The sequence below is a fragment of the Leucopleurus acutus genome, assembly GCF_964270905.1.
Source record: "Leucopleurus acutus genome assembly, chromosome: 10".
Classification (NCBI taxonomy): Eukaryota; Metazoa; Chordata; class Mammalia; order Artiodactyla; family Delphinidae; genus Leucopleurus; species Leucopleurus acutus.
In genome coordinates, this window is record NC_139153.1 from 57,399,221 (window position 1) to 57,420,737 (window position 21,517).

The 21,517-nt window shown below is 37.1% G+C and overlaps 1 protein-coding gene across 4 annotated transcripts in view; it reads left to right on the top strand.

Annotated features, from left to right (window-relative positions):
* SLC4A7 (solute carrier family 4 member 7) overlaps window positions 1-21,517 on the top strand; it is a 121,893-nt gene that overhangs the window by 52,723 nt on the left and 47,653 nt on the right. For 2 of the 4 annotated variants that reach the window (XM_082848832.1, XM_082848833.1), the window contains exons 4-7: window positions 13,264-13,402; window positions 15,077-15,237; window positions 17,518-17,706; window positions 20,167-20,535. In XM_082848832.1, the coding sequence (XP_082704958.1) occupies window positions 13,264-13,402; window positions 15,077-15,237; window positions 17,518-17,706; window positions 20,167-20,535 (858 nt within the window). The remainder of the gene's footprint in view (window positions 1-13,263; window positions 13,403-15,076; window positions 15,238-17,517; window positions 17,707-20,166; window positions 20,536-21,517) is intronic. The other 2 variants (XM_082848834.1, XM_082848835.1) reach the window with 1 other exon arrangement.

Consider the following 21,517-nt stretch of genomic DNA (forward strand, 5'->3'; position numbering starts at 1 on the left):
TGGGTCTTCATTTCTGTGCGAGGGCTTTCTCTAGTTGTGGCAAGTGGGGGCCACTCTTCATCACGATGCGTGGGCCTCTCACTATCACGGCCTCTCTTGTTGCGGAGCACAGGCTCTAGACGCGGAGGCTCAGTAGTTGTGGCTCACGGGCCTAGTTGCTCTGCGGTATGTGGGATCTCCCAGACCAGGGCTTGAACACGTGTCCCCTGCATTAGCAGGCATATTCTCAACCACTGCGCCACCAAGGAAGCCCTGGACAAATTCTTAGAAATGCACAACCTTCCGAGACTGAACCAGGAAGAAATAGAAAATATGAACAGACCAATCACAAGCACTGAAATGGAAACTGTGATTAAAAATCTTCCAACAAACAAAAGCCCAGGACCAGATGGCTTCACAGGCGAAATCTATCAAACATTTAGAGAAGAACTAAAACCTATCCTTCTCAAACTCTTCCAAAATATAGCAGAGGGAGGAACATTCCCAAACTCATACGAGGCCACCATCACCCTGATACCAAAACCAAACAACGATGTCCCAAAGAAAACTACATGCCAATATCACTGATGAACATAGATGCAAAACTCCTCAACAAAATACTAGCAAACATAATCCAACAGCACATTCAAAGGATCATACAGCATGATCAAGTGAGGTTTATCTCAGGAATGCAAGAATTCTTCAATATACACAAATCAGTCAACGTGATGCACCATATTAAGAAATTGAAGGAGAAAAACCGTATGATCATCTCTAGATGCAGAGAAAGCTTTCGACAAAATTCAGCACCCATTTATGATAAAAACCCTGCAGAAAGTAGGCATAGAGGGAACTTTCCTCAACATAATAAAGGCCATATATGACAAACCCATAGTCAACATCGTCCTCAATGGTGAAAAACTGACGCCATGTCCACTAAGAACAGGAACAAGACAAGGTTGCCCACTCTCACCACTATTATTCAACATAGTTTTGGAAGTTTTAGCCACAGCAATCAGAGAAGAAAAAGAAATAAAAGGAATCCAAATCATAAAAGAAGAAGTAAAGTTGTCACTGTTTGCAGATGACATATTATACCTAGAGAATCCTAAAGATGCTACCAGAAAACTAGTAGATCTAATCAATGAATTTTGTAAATTAGAAGGATGCAAAATTAATGCACACAAATCTCTTGCATTCCTATACACTAATGATGAAAAATCTGAAATTGAAATTAAGAAAACACTCCCATTTACCATTGCAACAAAAAGAATAAAATATCTAGGAATAAACCTACCTAAAGAGACAAAAGACCTGTATGCAGAAAATTTAAGACACCGATGAAAGAAATTAAATATGATACAAATAGATAGAGAGATATACCATGCTCTTGGATTGGAAGAATCAACATTGTCAAAATGAGTATACTACCCAAAGCAATCTACAGATTCAATGCAATCCCTATCAAACTGCCACTGGTATTTTTCACAGAACTAGCACAAAAAATTTCACAATTTGTATGGAAACACAATATTGAGAATGAAAAACGGAGTTGGAGGAATCAGGCTCCCTGACTTCAGACTGTACTACAAAGCTACAGTAATCAAGACAGTATGGTACTGGCACAAAAATAGAAATATAGATCCATGGTACAGGATAGAAAGTCCAGAGATAAACCAACGCACATATGCTCACCTTATCTTTGATAAAGGAGGCCAGAATAGGCAATGGAGAAAGACAGCCTCTTCAATAAGTGGTGCTGGGAAAACTGGACAGCTACATGTAAAAGAATGAAATTAGAACACTCCCTAACACCATACACAAAGGTAAATTCAAAATGGTGTAAAGACCTAAATGTAATGCCAGACACTATAAAACTCTTAGAGGAAAACATAGGCAGAACACTCCATGACGTAAATCACAGCAAGATCCTTTTTGACCCACCTCCTAGAGAAATGGAAATAAAAAGAAAAACAAATGGGACCTAATGGAATATGAAAGCCTTTGCACAGCAAAGGAAACCATAAACAAGACTAAAAGACAATCCTCTGAATGGGAGAAAATATTTGCGAATGAAGCAGCTTGCAAAGGATTAATCTTCAAAATTTACAAGCAGCTTATGCAACTCAATATCAAAAAAGCAAATAACCCAATCCAAAAATGGGCAGAAGACCTAAATAGACATTTCTCCAAAGAAGATATACAGATTGCCAACAAACATATGAAAGAATGCTCAACATCATTAATTATTAGAAAATGCAAATCAAAACTACAGTGGGATATCTCACACTGGTCAGAATGGCCATCATCAAGAAATCTACAGAGTGCTGGAGAGGGTGTGGAGAAAAGGGAACCTTCTTGCGCTGTTGGTGGGAATGTAAATTGATACAGCTACTATGGAAAACATTATGGAGGTTCCTTAAAATCTAAAAGTAGGGGGGGGATCAAGGTGGCAGAGTAGAAGGACGTACTCTCACTCCCTCTTGGGAGAACACCAGAATCACAACTGGCTGCTGGACAATCATTGATAGGAAGACACTGGAACTCACCAAAAAAGATATCCCACATCCAAAGACAAAGGAGAAGCCACAATGAGACGGTAGGACGGGTGCAATCACAGTAAAATCAAGTCCCATAACTGGTGGGTGGGTGACTCACAGAGTGGAGAACACTTATACCACAGAAGTCCACCCACTGGAGTGAAGGTTCTGAGCCTCATGTCAGACTTCCCAACCTATGGGTCTGGCAACAGGAGGAGGAATTCCTAGAGAATCAGAATTTGAAGCCTAGTGGGAATTGACTGCAGGACTTTGACAGGACTGGGGGAAACAGAGACTGCACCCTTGGAGGGCACACACAAAGTACTGTGTGCATCGGGACCCAGGGGAAGGAGCAGTGACCCCAGGGGAGAGTGAACCAGACCTACTTGCTGGCGATGGAGGATCTCCTGCAGAGGCAGGGAAGGGGGGCTGTGGCTCACCGTGGGGACAAGGACACTGACAGTAGAAGTTCTGGGAAGTACTCCTTGGCATGAGCCCTCCCAGAGTCTGTCATTAGCCCCACCAAAGAGCCCAAGTAGGCTCCAGTGTTGGGTTGCCTCAGGCCAAACAATGAACAGGTGGTGAACCCAGCCCCACCCATCAAGTCAAGTGGATTAAAGTTTTACTGAGCTCCGCCCACCAGAGCAACAGTCAGCTCTACCCACCACCAGTCCCTCCCATCAATCGTTTAGCCTCATCCACCAGAGGGCAGACAGCAGAAGCAAGAACTACAATCCTGCAGCCTGTAGAACAAAAACCACATTCACAGAAAGATAGACAAGACAAAAAGGCAGAGGGCTATGTACCAGATGAAGGAACAAGATAAAACCCCAGAAAAACAACTAAATGAAGTGGAGACAGGCAGCCTTCCAGAAAAAGAATTCAGAATAATGATAGTGAAGATGATCCAGGACCTCAGAAAAGAAAGGAGGCAAAAATTGAAAAGATGCAAGAAATGTTAAACGAAGACCTAGAAGAATTAAAGAACAAACAGAGATGAACAATAAAATAACTGAAGTGAAAACTACACTAGAAGGAATCAATAGCAGAATAACTGAGGTAGAAGAATGGATAAGTGACCTGGAAGACAAAATGCTGGAATTCACTGCTGTGGAAGAGAGTAAAGAAAAAAGAATGAAAAGAAGTGAAGACAGCCTAAGAGACCTCTGGGGCAACATTAAATAAAACAACATTTGCATTATAGGGGTCCCAGAAGGAGAAGAGAGAGAGAAAGGACCAGAGAAAATATTTGAAGAGATTATAGTTGAAAACTTCCCTAACATGGGAAAGGAAATAGCCACCCAAGTCCAGGAAGCGCAGCGAGTCCCATACAGGATAAACCCAAGGAGAAACATGCTGAGACACATAATCATATTGGCAAAAATTAAAGACAAAGAAAAGTTATTGAAAGCAGCAAGGGAAAAACGAAAAATAACATACAAGGGAACTCCCATAAGGTTAACAGATTATTTCTCAGCAGAAACTCTACAAGCCAGAAGGGAGTGGCATTATATACTTAAAGTGATGAAACAGAAGAACCTACAACCAAGATTACTCTACCCGGCAAGGATCTCATTCAGTTTCGATAGAGAAATCAAAAGCTTTACAGAGAAGCAAACCGTTAAGAGAATTCAGCACCACCAAACCAGCTCTACAACAAATGCTAAAGGAACTTCTCTAAGTGGAAACACAAGAGAGGAAAAGGACCTACAAAAACAAACCCAAAACAATTAAGAAAATGTTCACAGGAACATACATATCGATAATTACCTTAAACGTAATAGATTAAATGCTCCAACCAAAAGACACAGGCTTGCTGAATGGATACAAAAAAAAAGACCCACATATATGCTGTGTACAAGCGACCCACTTCAGAGCTAGGGACACATTCAGAATGAAAGTGAGGGGATGAAAAAAGATATTCCATGCAAATGGAAATCAGAAGAAAGCTGGAGTAGCAATACTCATATCAGATAAAATAGGCTTTAAAATAAAGAATGTTACAAGAGACAAGGAAGGACACTACATAATGATCAAGGGATCAATCCAAGAAGAAGATATAATGATTATAAATATATATGCACCCAACATAGGAGCACCTCAATACATAAGGCAACTGCTAACAGCTATAAAAGAGGAAATTGACAGTAACACAATAATAGTGGGGGACTTTAACACCTCACTTAACACCAATGGACAGATCATCCAAAATGAAAATAAATAAGGAAGCAGAAGCTTTAAATGACACAATAGACCAGATAGATTTAATTGATATTTGTAGGACATTCCATCCCCAAACAGCAGATTACACTTTCTTCTCAAGTGCACACAGAACATTCTCCAGGATAGATCACATCTTGGTTCACAAATCAGTCCTCAGTAAGTTTAAGAAAATTGAAATCATATGAAGCATCTTTTCTGACCACAACGCTATGAGATTAGAAGCAAATTACGGGGAAAAAAACGTAAAAAACACAAACACATGGAGGCTAAACAATACGTTTCTAAACAACCAAGAGAGCACTGAAGAAATAAAGAGGAAATCAAAAAATACCTAGAGACAAATGACAATGGAAACACGACGATCCAAAACCTATGGGATGCTGCGAAAGCAGTTCTAAGAGAGAAGTTTATAGGAATACAATGTTACCTCAAGAAACAAGAAAAATCTCAAGTAAACGATCTAACCTTACACCTAAAGGAACTAGAGAAAGAAGGAGAAACAAAACCCAAAGTTAGTAGAAGGAAAGAAATCACAAAGAGCAGAGCAGAAATAAATGAACTAGAAACAAAGAAAACAATAGCAAAGATCAATAAAACTAAAGCCTGGTTCTTTGAGAAGATAAACAAAATTGATAAACCTTTAGCCAGACTCAATAAAAAAGAGGGAGAGGACTCATCAATAAAATTAGAAATGTAAAGGAGAAGTTACAACAGACACCGCAGAAATACAAAGCATCCTAAGAGACTACTACTAGCAACTCTGTGCCAAAAAAATGGACAACCTGGAAGAAATTGACAAATTCTCAGAAAGGTATAACCTTCCAAGACTGAGCCAGGAAGAAACAGAAAATATGAACAGACCAATCACAAGTAATGAAATTGAAACTGTGATTAAAAATCTTCCAAGAAACAAAAGTCCTGGACCAGATGGCTTCACAGGTGAATTCTATCAAACATTGAGAGAAGAGCTAACACCCGTCCTTGTCAAACTCTTCCACAAAATTGCAGAGGAAGGAACACTCCCAAACTCATTCTATGAGACCACCATCACCCTGATACCAAAACCAGACAAAGGTACCACTAAAAAAGAAAATTACAGACCAATATTACTGATGAGTATAGATGCAAAATCCTCAACAAAATACTAGCAAACAGAATCCAACAACACATTAAATGGATCATACAATATGATCAAGTGGGATTTATCCCAGTGATGCAAGGATTCTTCAATATACGCAAATCAGTCAATGTGATACACCATATTAACAAATTGAAGAATAAAAACCATATGATCATTTCAACAGATGTGGAAAAAGCTTTTGACAAAATTCAGCACAAATTTATGATAAAAACTCCAGAAGGTGGGCATAGAGGGAACCTGCCTCAACATACAAAGGCCATATACGACAAAGCCACAGCCAACATCCTGCTCAATGGTGAAAAACTGAAAGCATTTCCTCTAAGATCAGGAACGAGACAAGGATGTCCACTCTCACCACTATTATTCAACATAGATTTGGAAGTCCTACCCACGGCAATCAGAAAAAAAAAGAAATAAAAGGAATACAAATTGGAAAGGAAGAAGTAAAACTGTCACTGTTTTCAGATGACATGATACTATACATAGAGAATCCTAAAAATGCCTCCAGAAAACTGCTATAATCAATGAATTTGGTAAAGTTGCAGGGTCCAAAATTAATGCACAGAAATCTCTTGTATTCCTATACACTAATGATGAAAAATCGGAAGTGTTTCCATAATTTCTCTTTCAATTTACCATTGCAACAAAAAGAATAAAACACCAGGCATTAAACCAGCTAGGGAGACAAAAGACCTGTATGCAGAAAAGTATAAGACACTGATGAAAGAAATTAAAGACGATACAAACAGTTGGAGAGACATTACCATGTTCTTGGATTGGAATAATCAATATTGTGAAAATGACTATACTACCCAAAGCAATCTACAGATTCAATGCAATCCGTATCAAATTACCAATGCCATTTTTTATAGAAGTAGAACTAAAAATCTTAAAATTTGTATGGAGACGCAAAAGTCCCTTAATAGCCAAAGCAACCTTGAAGGAAAAAAACGGAGCTGGAGGAATCAGACTCCCTGACTTCAGACTATACTACAAAGATACAGTCATCAAGACAATATGGTACTGGCACAAAAATGAAACGTAGATCAATAGAACAAGATGCAGAGCCCAGAGATAAACCCACGCACCTATGGTCAAGTAATCTATGACAAAGGAGGCAGAGATATACAATGGAGAAAAGACAGTCTCTTCAATAAGTGATGCTGGGAAAACTGGACAGCTACATATAAAAGAATGAAATTAGAACCCTCCCTAACAATAAAAATAAACTCAAAATGGATTCGAGACCTAAATGTAAGACCGGACACTATAAAACTCTTAGAGCAAAACATAGGAAGAACACTCTTTGACATAAATCACAGCAAGATCTTTTTTGATCCACCTCCTACAGTAATGGAAATAAAAACAAAAATAAACAAATGGGACCTCATGAAACTTCACAGCTTTTGCACAGCAAAGGAAACCATAAACAAGATGAAGAAAGAACCCTCAGAATGGGAGAAAATATTTGCAAACGAATCAATGGACAAAGGATTAATCTCCAAAATATATAAACAGCTCATGCAGCTCTATTAAAGAAACAACGCAATCAAAAAGTGGGCAGAAGACCTAAATAGATATTTCTCCAAGGAAGACATACAGATGGCCAAGAAGCACATGGAAAGCTGCTCTACATCACTAATTATTAGAGAAATGCAAATCAAAACTACAATGAGGTATCACCTCACACCAGTTAGAATGGGCATCATCAGAAAATCTACAAACAACAAATGCTGGAGAGGGTGTGGAGAAAAGGGAATCCTCTTGCACTGTCGGTGGGAGTGTAAATTGATACAGCCACTATGGAGGTTCCTTAAAAAACTAAAAATAGAATTACCATATGATGCAGCAATCTCACTACTGGGCATATACCCAGAGAAAACCATAATTCAAAAAGACACATGCACCCCAATGTTCATTGCAGCACTATTTACAATAGCCAGATCATGGAAGCAACCTAAATGCCCATCGACAGACGAATGGATAAAGAAGTTGTGGTACATATATACAATGGAATATTACTCAGCCATAAAAAGGAACGAAATTGTCATTTGTTTAGACGTGGATTAATCTAGAGGCTGTCATACAGAGTGAAGTAAGTCAGAAAGAGGAAAAAAATACCATATGCTAACACATATATATGGAATCTTTAAAAAAATGATTATTAAAAACCTTCAGGCAAGACGGGAATAAAGACACAGACCTACTAGAGAGTGGACTTGAGGATATGGGGAGGGGAAGGGTAAGCTGGGACAAAGTGAGAGAGTGGCATGGACATATATACACTACCTAACATAAAATAGATAGCTAGTGGGAAGCAGCTGCATAGCAGAGGGAGATCAGCTCAGTGCTTTGTGACCACCTAGATGGGTGGGATAGGGACGGTGGGAGGGAGGGAGACACAAGAGGGAAGAGATATGGGGACATATGTATATGTATAACTGACTCACTTTGTTATAAAGTGGAAACTAACACACCATTTTAAAGCAATTATACTCTAATAAAGATGTTAAAAAAAAAAAACAGATCCAGAAATCACAAAGTTAATGGAGTTCGAAAACAAGCATGTTAAAGCAATATAATAAATATGCTTTATATGTTCAAGAAGAGAGAGGCTGAAAATATATGAAAGTCCCACATGGAACTTATACAGATGAAAAATGCAATATCTCAAATGAGTATTACGCTAGATAAGATTAACAGATGAGTTGAAATTACAGAATAAAAAAGATAAGTGACTTTTGAAGATATTGTGATAGAAACTAATAAAAATGAAACAAAAAAAGGCTGAAGACCAATAAACAGCATCAGTAATTTGTTGGACAGTATCAGGTAGTCTATCATATGTATAATTGGAGTGCCAGAAAAATTTCCAAAATTAATAAAAAGTCTGAACTCACAGGTCCAAGGAGTTCAGCAAAACGCAAGGAGAAGAAACATGAAGAAAAACTGCACAAAGTTACATAAAAATTAAACTGCTGAAACCAAGACATAACAGTTCTAGATGTATATAACAACGGCTTCAAAATCCATGAAACAAAAACTAAAAAAATTGAAAAGAGGAAGAGAGAAATCCACAAGTATAGCTGGAGATTGCAACTCTCCTTTCTCAGTAATGGATAGAGCAAGTTATCAAAAAATCAGTAAGGATATAGAAGACCTAAATAACACACTGTAAGTCAGATTGATAGTCACATGCATAGAACATTTCACCCAACCACAGCAGAATACACATTCTTTACAATTGCATATTGAAGATTTAACCAAGATCATATTCTAGACCATAAAGCAAGTCTTAATACATTTAAAAAGACTGGAAGTGTATTCTCTGACCACAAATAGAATTAAACTAAAAAGATATTATGAAAAATGCCCAGATATTTGGAAATTAAGCATGAAGTTTCTCAGTAACCCATGGGTTAAAGATGCAGTCACATCAGAAATTAGAAAATATGTTGAACTCAAGAAAACGAGAACATGGTACAGGCAGAAAATTGAGAGAAAATCTTGCAAAGTGAGGACACAGTTCTGACACGCACAGGTTTCATTTAGCATGGTACTGTGCAAAGTGAGGACTGCCTACCTATTAGAATTTGTTAGATATTGCTAAAGCAGTGCTTAGAGAAAAACGTATAGCATTTAGTTTTTATACTAGAAAAGAAGGGACTTCCCTGGTGGCACAGTGGTAGATATTCCGTGCTCCCAGTGAAGGGGGCCCAGGTTCGATCCCTGGTCCAGGAACTGGACTTCACATGCATGCCGCAGGTGGGAATTCGGGAGTTCGCATGCCACAACCGAGGAGCCTACCTGTTGCAACTAAGACCCAGTGCAAACAAATAAATTTAAATAAAGAGGTTAATTTAAAAAACGCAGAACAAGAAAGACCTAATCAATGATTTAAGCTTGTAACTTAAGAAATTGAAGGAAAAAATAGAGCAAATTAAGCCTAAATAAACAAAAGAAAGGAAACAATAAAAATGAAAGCAGAAATGAATAAAATAAAAATCAGACCAGTAGTAGCAAAAATCTGTCAGACTGCAATCTGGTTCTTTGAAAAGATCAATAAAATTGAGAAATCTAAATAGCCAAACTGATCAGGTGAGGGAAAAAAAGATACAAATGACCAGCACCAGAAATTTTCAGTACAGATTCTACATATTAAAGAATAAGGAGGGAATATTATGAATGATTTTATGCCAACAAAATTGATACTTCAGATTAAGTGGGGAAGTTTCTTAGGAATACATGCTGTTAAGCAGAAATGGATAACTTGGATTATCCTACATGTATAAAAGGAAATTGAATTTGTAGTCTAAAGCATTCCCACAATGGAAATTTACTCCCAAATGGCATCAAACATATAAGAAAGAAATAACACAGACTCTGCTAGAAAATTGAAGATGAGGGAACACTTTCCCATTCATATTGTGAATCTAGCATTTCCCTGATACCAAAACCTGATGAAGATGTTACAATAGAATAAAACTACACACTAATTATTTCTCATGAATATAGATTCAGAAATCCTTAACAAAATAAAAGCATATCTTATCCAGCAATACTTAAGAGGGATAATACATCATGATGGTGGTAGTCTGAATAGTGGCCCCTACAGTGTCCATATTCCTACTGTCTGGAACCTGTGAATGTTAACCTTATTTGGCAAAAGTGCATCTGTAGATGTGACTAAGTTAAAGCATTTTGAGAAGTGGGGATTATGCTGGATTAATGCAGATGGGCCAGATTCATCACAAGGAGTCAGAAGGTCAGAGAGGAGACAGTAGTTATAGTGATGGAATAAGGAGGCATCTAGACCTAAGGAATGTAGACAGCCTCCAGAAGCTAGAAAAGGTAAGGAAATGGATTTTCCCCTAGAGCCTCCAGAAAGAACCAGCTCATGATTTTTTAGCCCTGTGTAAAATTCATTTTGGACTTAAGGTCTCCAGAACTGTAAGAGAATAAATTTGTGTTATTTAAGCCACCAAGTTTGTGGAAATTTGTAATAGCAGCAATAGGAAATTAATACGATAAACAAGTGGAAATGCAGGGTTGGTTTAAAATTTAAACATCTATCAGTGTAAATAAACATATTAATAGTATAAAGGAGAAAAACCCATATAATCATATCAATAAGACAGAAAAAGCCTTTGACAAAATTCCACCCCCCTTGTTTGCTAGGAGTTAAAACTGTCTTTAGATAAATTCTATTTACATCTAACAAATTCTATTTATTTAGAAATTTTCTAAATTCTATTCTAGAATTTTATCTCCTTGCAAACTAGGAATATTAGAAAACTTCTTCAGTGTGATATAGAGCATTTAGAAATGCTGGTGAAAGACTGAATGTTTTCTCCCTATGAATTGGGAAAAGGCAAGGATGTCTTCTCTCACTGCTTCTGTACAACATGGTACTGGCACACGTAGCCAGTGTAATAAGGCAAGAAAGAAATGAAATGCATCCAGAAAGTAAATGAAGTAAAATTGTTTTTATTCACAGTTACAGAATCATATGTGTAGCAAATCCTAAGCAATCTACAAAACTACAGAACTGAGTGAGTTTAACAAGGTTACAGGATACAAAATCAGTGTACAGAAATCAACTGTATTTCTATATAGTAGCAATGAGCAATCAGAAACTGAAATAAAAAACAACACAATAGGGCTTCCCTGGTGGCGCAGTGGTTGGGAGTCCGCCTGCCGATGCAGGGGACGTGGGTTCGTGCCCCGGTCCGGGAGGATCCCACATGCCGCGGAGCGGCTGGGCCCGTGAACCATGGCCGCTGAGCCTGCGCGTCTGGAGCCTGTGCTCCGCAGCGGGAGAGGCCACAACAGTGAGAGGCCCGTGTACCGCAAAAAAAAAAAAACAAAAAAAACACCACCACAGTAGCACCAGAAGTATTACTTGGGGATGAATTTCACAAAAGATGTGCAAGACCTAATTGTTGAAAGGTTCAAATATTAGGAAGTTCAGTTACATTGTGTTTTTGTTTGTCCTGCATTGGTCTTAGAGTATTCCTTCATTATGAAGACCCATGTCATGTACATACTGGACAAGTTTCAGATATGTTTTTCATACTGCCTCTTCCCCTGTTTTTCCTCTTTCTGGAGTTTTTCTTGTGCGACGTTTTTATTCTGTTTTCTATATCTCTTAACCTTGCGTGTTTTTGTCTTATTTGTCATTGATGCATTCTGTGTAACCTCCTCCTTATTTCTGTCTTTTCCTTTAACAATTTTATTTCTAATCTTTTTTTTCCAATAAATTTATTTATTTATTTTTGGCTGTGTTGGGTCTTCGTTGCTGCACGTGGGCTTTCTCTAATTGTGGCGAGCGGAGGCTACTCTGTTGCGGTGCACAGGCTTCTCATTGCGGTGGCTTCTCTTATTGTGGAGCACAGGCTCTAGGTGCGTGGGCTTCAATAGTTGTGGCACGCGGGCTCTAGAGCACAGGCTCAGTAGTTGTGTCGCACGGGCACAGTTGCTCCGTGGCATGTGGGATCTTCCAGGACCAGGGCTTGAACCTGTGTCCCTTGCGTTGGCAGGTGGATTCTTAACCACTGCGCCACCAAGGAAGTCCTTCTAATTTACTTTTTAACCTGTTTTAATATCCCTCTTGCAGCTATAAGTTCCTGGAGGTTTGTTTACCTAGATGTAAATTTTGAGTTTGACCTCCTCTATTATATTTGGAAGAATTTGATTTTGTTTTTAATTGATGCTTGTTGTATGCTTCAGTGTTTATTCTGGGACCCCTGGGGCTTTCAACTGTCCTGGACTAGAATGTACGCTAATTTCTCTGTTTGGGGATCCTGTACCACACAAGTAGTTTTAAAACTCAGATGTCATGAACAGCAGTGACCTGTCTACCTCCCTAACCTCAGCTGACAGACTTTTGCTTCTCCATGATAGTAGGAAAAGTTAGTTTTGAGTTTTCTCATCCTTTTTTTTGAACTTGGGGATTTCTTTTTTTACTCTTGAACTTAACTACATATTAATTAAATATTTGAAATGTTCTATATTATCTAACATTTCCATCTATTTTTGGTGAGGAAAAGGTCCTGTCTCATGCATAGTGTTTTCTTGGTTTTGGATGTTGCTTACTGTTATTTGTTTGATTTACATTGGTTTGTTAAAGATTAATGTGACTTTAACATATAATTTTTCTTTTTAATCTGTGGAGGTGATCTTTCTGTGAAATTCTTTTGTTCTAGATTGTTGGTCCTTGTTTCCTTCCAGAATTATAGTATTTTAATAATAATGAAAAGAAATTTGTTCTGATGGAATATATTTATAAGAAAAGCATTTCATTTTCAAAATTTTGAATTTACCTTTGTATTAATTGAGGAAAATTTTGAGTGTATATTTTTAAATTCTGATTTTGTCAAGACACACCATCCCAGAGAGTCCAGTTCATTCTGGGTACCGAAGATGATGATGAAGAACACATTCCCCATGATCTCTTCACGGAAATGGATGAGCTGTGCTACAGAGATGGAGAAGAGTATGAATGGAAAGAAACTGCCAGGTGATGATACTCTCTCAGTTTTTAACTGCCTTTACTTGGTTTCTTTTTGTAATGAGAATATAAGATTGAAATTGAGACATCCAGTACTTTAAAACAATGAGTAGAGAATTTCCTTCTGTTTGGAAATTTTATCTTTATTCTCAAAATTTGTTTCCTTAAATAATTCTTTTTTTTTTTTTTTCCTGAGGACACATTCCACATTTTATTTACAATTTAAGACTAACGTTAATCTCAAAATCACATATCCATATATCTATTTCCTTTTTGTTGATTTCATTTAAATGTAAATGCATGGTTTGTCCAACAAAGACTGTAAACAACTCTTCACCGCGTCTGGTACATGGAACACCCAGGAACAGCTTGTAACGGAAATCCGTCCACCTCCCCACAACAATTTTATTATAAATACAGGTATCAAAACAACCCTGAACGTATTTTTGATACTACTAGTAGTCAGCACCTATACCGCTTCGAAAATGAACACGTTTTGTGACAATATTCATTGTACCTGCCACTTTAGACCATTTCAACGGAAGCTCTTTCACTAAGCGAGAGCACGCCATTCTGGGTTTTCCTTCTTGGGCTTTCTCTTCAGAAACACATCTGCTTGCACAGCCATCTGACACTTCTTGCTGTTCTTCCACCTGGAAACCTGAGTTCCACTCTGAGTACTCCAGGTTCATGCTTAAATGACGGTGCCTTAACAAGAAAAAAAACTGTGCTGAATTTTCCTCCTGTTACCTGAAAACATAATGGGTGTACATATATTAAATATACTCTTACAGATGTCCAGGTCATGTTTACCAGCTGGAATTATCTTACTTAATGTGTGGGTATTTTGCATTGTGATATTTAATCAAGACATTAACATGAATAGAAGGTTGTTGATTTAAGACAAGTTTTAAATCCACTAAAATTAATTGTATGTTTGTCCTTCTGGTGGCTGTGGAAGCTTCATATTTTCTTTGGACATCATTAGACGTCTTAGCTCTTGAAGTACAACTTTAATGCTGTATGAGTTCTGCCATTTTGCTAACACTGGTATGCTCCGTGCATCCACCATTCCACTGGAATTATTTACTCCATTCATATTAATTTTGGTTACAAATCTAACTGATGGAGGTGCTTCTGGGTATTTAGGTCCACATTCTACTTTCAGGCTATATATTCTGTTTTCATAATTTGTCTGTGGAGACCGCCATCTTCTCCTGCAGCCCGACGCACCGCCCGGACGCACGCGACGTCCGCGCTACCTCCGGGAGCGCCGCCGCCCGCCCCCTCCTTAAATAATTCTTAATACTATAATATAAGAAAAGGAAATATGTTACTGTAGATTTTAATGTCTTTAATTAGAGGAAACAAGTTTGAAAAATCAATGTCTTGCATATTTAAAGTTTAAAATAAGATTGGAAGCTGAAACTGAAATTCCAGAGTTTGTTTCTGTAAACTTACTACAGTGATAGCTAGAATAGAAAGAGGAACTACAAAGGTAACTTGTGCCTATCGACATTATAGACCATTAGCCTAATTTGTAAAAATGTGTTTGTAGCGAAATTTTGTTTTGGTGGTGGTGATCTTTGTTTCTGTTTAAAAGAAAAAGCTTATGTTTATCATATTAAAATAAACAAATGGAATCATTATTTGTAAAATATTGTTATACATTATACATTTCAGATGGCTGAAATTTGAAGAGGATGTTGAAGATGGTGGTGACCGGTGGAGTAAGCCTTACGTGGCGACCCTCTCTTTGCACAGTCTTTTTGAACTGAGAAGTTGCATCCTAAATGGAACAGTCATGCTGGATATGAGAGCAGGCACTCTTGATGAAATAGCAGGTGATAGCAAAGTGACTTCTTTATAGTTAAATTGTATTGAAGTTAGAGATACTTAAATAAGGAAAATAAAGTGGAATTTTAGACCATTGATTTGACAGTTACATGTTGAGCTTCCATTCTGTGCAGGGCAGTATGAGGAGTAGACATATAAATAACCCTTTTTGTCTTTTATGATAAGTTTGGAGTCTAAAAGATTAAATTAGAGAGATGTAACTACAGTTATCAAGAAGAAAGTGACTAGTGCCATAAGCAAGATATGGAGTCTGTTCTCTGGAAATGCAGAGGAAGGAGCTTTTTGTTTCTTTGTTTTTTGGACCAAGGTATCTGGGGAAGATACAGAGAGTACATTAACTATTCAACTTATCCATAGAATTTGAACACATGGCGATAGGGAGCAGGGTGGTGCAAGAGAAAAGAAAGTATTCTAAGGAGGAGGAAGAGAAGGAAGAAAAGTCTAGAAAGTATAGACAGCTATGAATCTCAGAAAAGTCAATTATCTGTGAGTATACAGATTTCTTGAGATATGTTAGAAAAATAAATTAGAGGTGGATTGTGACTAGCCTTGAATTACTGGGTTAAGAAATTGGATTTTATTTGGTAGGCATTTTGGCTCTCAGTGATTTTTAAGTTGGAGAATAGTATGATCTCGATGTGTGTCAGGGATATCATTCTGGCAAGAAGAGGTAGGGTGGCTTTGGATAAGAAGAGATTAGAAGCAAGGAGGTCATTTATTCTCTTGGAATGTCTAAGCAAGAAGTGATGACGATCTGATGTCTGGTAGGTAGTAGCAATGGAAACAAAGGAGAGAAAATTGAAGGATACTGTGGAGGTAGAAAGAAGGAAAAGATAGCTGTGATAAAGCTATTTGGTCATTAACTGAAGTTGCTCAAAACCAATATCAAGTTCAATAGTAATAAATTTGATAGTGTGACTACCATTATAGATTGTCCAATATAAAAACAAAAAACTATTGTATTTGATCTTCAAGAGGACCGTAAATTTATTAGAATTTCTCAGGCTAGAAATACCAGTATGTTGATATTACCAGATTGATAGATTTGACCTTGTGCTGCAAATCTTTAAGTTATTGAAGTCCTTTCTTGTTCTATATAAATGACTGAAAAACTGAGTAGGATTAGGAATATTGAATTCAGACATATTCAATATGTCTTACTTTGGCTTTTAATGATCATGTAATACAATATAATATTTTAGTAAATGTATAATCCAGTGCTCATTTGTATGGTAGCCTGTAGTCATGGTGTTGCTGTTAAGAGTTTACCTGCTAGGTTGATCTAATTTTCTCTCAGAGGAACCTTATCATAGATTTGAAAGCCTGACTGTTTTATATCAAGTTACTGCCACTTTTAAAAAATATTTATATGTCCTTTATAAATTAAAAATAGTCCAAGACTTCCCTGGTGGCGCAGTGGTTGGGAGTCCGCCTGCCGATGCAGGGGACACGGGTTCGTGCCCCGGTCCAGGAGGATCCCTCATGCCGCGGAGCGGCTGGGCCCGTGAGCCATGGCTGCTGAGCCTGTGCGTCCGGAGCCTGTGCTCCGCAACGGGGGAGGCCACGGCAGTGAGAGGCCCACGTACCGCAAAAAAAAAAAAAAAATAGTCCAGGCACCGCAGTAATGTATAAAATGTCATTGCCATCAATCTCCCCATTTCCCACACCTCCCTCACAGCCTGATATAGTCATCTTTCTAAAACTTATTACTTCATATTTTATCTATTCAGTTACTCACTGGTTTTTCTACCTGTGGATGAGTGAGAGCAGAAACTTGATCTGCTTAGTTAATTGCTGTATTCCCAACACGTAATAGGTACTCAGTAAATAGTTAATGATTGAATGAATGAGTACAGATACTCATCTACAGTTTTGGGGAAAAGTATGAGGTGAAGCAAGAAAATACCTTCACTTCTTAGGAAGCCAATATTTGAATATCCATTTTAATAGAATTTATTGTATCATCAGTAAAGCACCTTCAACTATATAGGAAGGCTATTGGTGAATAACAGTAGCTTTTCAATAAATACTAGTATTTATTAAAATAAGGGTCTCTATTAATATGTTCATTTTTGTTGGATAATGTTCATATTTATCTTTATGCATCCATTATTCAATATTAGAAGAGAATGATACTTTCTAGAGCTATTTAAGAGTCTTATTTTTCTGGTAAGATTTCACTTAAGATTTATTCTGTGTTATAGTCATCCAAGTATTAGTTTATTTAATAAAAATGATTGTTATCTATGTATTTTTTCTTTGCCTAGATATGGTATTGGACAACATGATCGCCTCTGGCCAGTTGGACGAGTCCATAAGAGAGAATGTCAGAGAAGCCCTTCTGAAGAGGCACCATCATCAGAATGAGAAAAGGTTCACCAGCCGGATTCCCCTTGTTCGATCTTTTGCAGATATAGGCAAGAAACATTCTGACCCTCACTTGCTTGAAAGGAATGGTGAGATAAGTTGTGGCATTCCTTTTTTGCTAACACGTCTACACTAATGGCATTCCAGTGTGTTACAATTAGCATTCAGGAAAAGAAACATATTTTTTCTAGATAATTACATAGGCCTTTATCTTTTTAATTCTCTTTAAAATAATATTTGTGCATTTAAAGATTTCATTTCTAAAATGTCTTTACAGCGTGACAGAATTATCTGTAGAAATTACTTAGATGAAAAAATTAAGCATTTACTCTGTTAAAATGGGATAAGTATTGGTAATATTTAAACACTACACTATACGTAACCCTGAATTACTCTCCTTCTTGCTTTTTTGTTTCTGCTGAAGAATTCTTGTATATTTGATAAAAGAGCCATAAATTATTATCTATAAATTTAATCTTTTGAAAATTTTAAGTCTTGTGTTTGGGCCTTTAATATTAGATTTTTCCTGGAGATTTTTTTTTTTCTCCTGAGTATACTTTACTTGCTAGGCATAAGCAAGTATTTTGGGGTTGGTCTGCTGATTTCACTGCTTTTTATTTATATAATTGGTGAAAGGTTTTTGTGCTTGTTCCTGTTTTATGCTAGGGATGATGCAGTTGATTTTTTCAAGCCATTGAGAATGGCACAGACCCACACACTGCTGCTCTCCCCTCTCATTCACGGTCTAGCATGAGTTATGTGGGACATGGGGAGAATGTGTTTTTGTAGCCATTTACCTCTGTCACTGTCTTAAGGCTGGCATGCTATCACTGGGGTTCTATTTTGGGTCTCAAAGATAGCTCTGATGACAGTGACTGGAAAAATCCAGTTGCAAAGAATTGGAGCTGGTTTTGAGGGTCACTGCTGCCTCTAGTTGCTACCATTACCCAAGGCTTGTGAGAATTACAGTGAAGAGGAGTGGAGGATGGGCCACAAATCCTTCTGCTCATCTTTTCTGTCTCTGAAAAGAGTATGGCTTTTAACTGTTCTACAAGCACACAGTCACAGGTGGTAGGATATAACATGTCTAAAGTTGACAGTACTTAGTCATCGTTTGCAGCTCAGTGTAAGATAATTAAGTCCATTTTCTTCTGAGCATTTGACCAATAAAACTCTTTAATCTATTTAAAATTGTGCCTTTCTATATTCAAGGAACCTTAAGAATGAAAGAAATCTCTTATGGACCTAAGTTCAGTCTGAAAGCAAGCCATCTATGTCATGTCTTTTTTTCACCTTTCCATGTATTGCATATGCTCTACTTCAGTGAAGTGAATTTGTTTGCCTAGAGAGACCATATTAAATCTTTCTTCCCCATATGCAGTGGTTCCTGATTATTCTCCAATTGTCAGTTGATTCCTTTTAATCATAAGACAACGCCTATTTTCTTTTAGATGCCATTTTAGCATGGGCATTTCATTATTTTGTTATAGTTGTAATTTAACAATTTTTTCTGCATGTAGCTTATTTTTTAACTAAATAGTGGTGGTTTATGGATTAAAAGTTCATATTTTTAATATTTCTGGGATCTCTTGAGCATGTAGCTTTGATTACTTAGATCATGTGGGGTTGTTATATTTCTCATGCTTTTCCTGAAAAAACAATGTTATTCCATTAAGCCACACTTAATTAGAATAAACAAGTTTTTGAAGTATAACTATACCTGACGTTTTGAAATACTGTAGACTTAACTTCCTCATCACTCTTGTTGGTAAGAAATACTTTATTCTTAGCTAGTTAAGTTAGAGATTGTATGTATTTGTTTTAATTTATCTGCTGCCTTAGAAATGTAAGCATATTTTAGGGCATTTATTAATATCAGATAATGAGCTCAAGAATATGTATCTTTTAAAATTGACGTTTCTCTTTTGAAAAAAAAAATTCCTATAACATGTCTTATGTTTTTAAATTTTACTTGAGAGTGCTATCAGTAGGTGATGCCCTATTGGCTTAATGTTATTGATATCACCTTTAAGTTAAGAATTATTAGATACCATTAATGTGGACTTTCCTTATGAGAGAATATGTAGCGGTTCGGTGCAATGTAGATAAAATGCACTAAATATCAGTGCTGTTAAGTTTTGTTTTGGGTTTTATTTCTTAGATTATTTTTGTGTTATATTCTGATTTGCTATTTATCATTTTTTTAAGCAGCAGCTTTCCATTGATATTATTCTTTAATTTTAAAGCCACACTATTGGACATTCTCATTACTAACAGAATATCATCCCCGACCATCTATCATTAGCATTGTTTTTTATTTTTTGTTTTGATTTTTGGATACACCTTCAGAGAACTAATTACAGTTTAAGGCATTTTTCAGTGATTTTCTAATATTTAAAAATCTGATTGTTATACTAACCCTGATAGCATGAATTTGAAATTTTGGATCTTTTTTAAACCTTGCAGTTTATGGTGTAAATTGATATTTTGTGTCTCATTTGTCTTCTGCAGTGAACTTCATCACTTTTCATTTATTTGTTTTATCTCAGGGGAGGGCCTTTCAGCCTCCCGCCACTCTTTGCGAACAGGTCTGTCTGCCTCAAACCTTTCATTGAGAGGAGAATCACCTTTATCTCTTCTTCTCAGTCATCTTCTTCCTTCTTCGAGAGCTGGAACCCCTGCAGGCTCGAAGTGTACAACCCCAGTACCTACCCCTCAGAACAGTCCTCCTTCCAGCCCTAGGCTCAGTCGCCTGAACTCCAGAAGTTCCCAGCAGAGGCAGCTTCAGGCCCCAGAGCTACTGGTTTCACCTGCCAGTGACGATATTCCCACAGTAGTAATTCATCCGCCTGAGGAAGACTTAGAAGCACTGCGAGGCCAGGAGCAGAAGAATGAGGAAAATGTTGACATAACTTCAGGCAACTATTCAAAGTCCTCCATGTGTGGTGCTTTCTGCCTCTAGATCACTTGCACTTGGAATGCCTTTCAAGCACATAGCTTTAGCAGCATACATAGATAATGCTTATAATTTATTCTGACTTCTGCATGTTTTTTTCTTTATAGTATATTACAGAGAAGGATAGAATTATTTAAAATTTTAAAAAGACTCCAAATAAGACTACACATAATTTAATTTTTTTTTCAAAAATTTTCACTGAGATTTTACAGGTCAGTGCATTTGAATGGTTCAAAAAATGTAGACATTTTTACAAGTAATCTTTTAATTTGCCATGATTAAAAAAATGGTGGCTCTTCTTGTGCATTTCATTCCATAAGGTGAATGAACACATGTTTTACATAAAGTAAAATGGGGTGATATGCCTTTTATCTACTATTTGGTGCTTTTGTTCAAGGAATGCAGTATGTTTTAACCTTCCTAACAAAAAATAGAATTGAATGTTCTTTTTCTCATTTTGTCTCCTGGGATCATCATTATTTCAAGACTAGTTTTATAATTTGGCATAGACTTTACTTGTCCTTTATTTAATGCCATATCTATTTTTAATCCTAATTCACCTTGAAATTTTCAGGACTAGAGTTCCAATAGTTGTGGCTAGGATATATTTCTATGTGAATTAGAAAAATTATTTCTTAGTGCATAAAAGGTTTGTAACTCACTTAAGGGTTATTATATATTATTATAATTTTGGCTTTTCCTCTTATATATTAATTATATGTATATTTATACATATTTATCTTTCTACCCAATTCATATAAAGAAGTATTCTTTCTTTTTTTATTTTGTGGTACGCGGGCCTCTCACTGTTGTGGCCTCTCCCGCTGCGCAGCACAGGCTCGGGACATGCAGGCTCAGCGGCCATGGCTCACAGGCCCAGCCGCTCCGCAGCATGTGGGATCTTCCCAGACCGGGGCACGAACCCATGTCCCCTGCATCTGCAG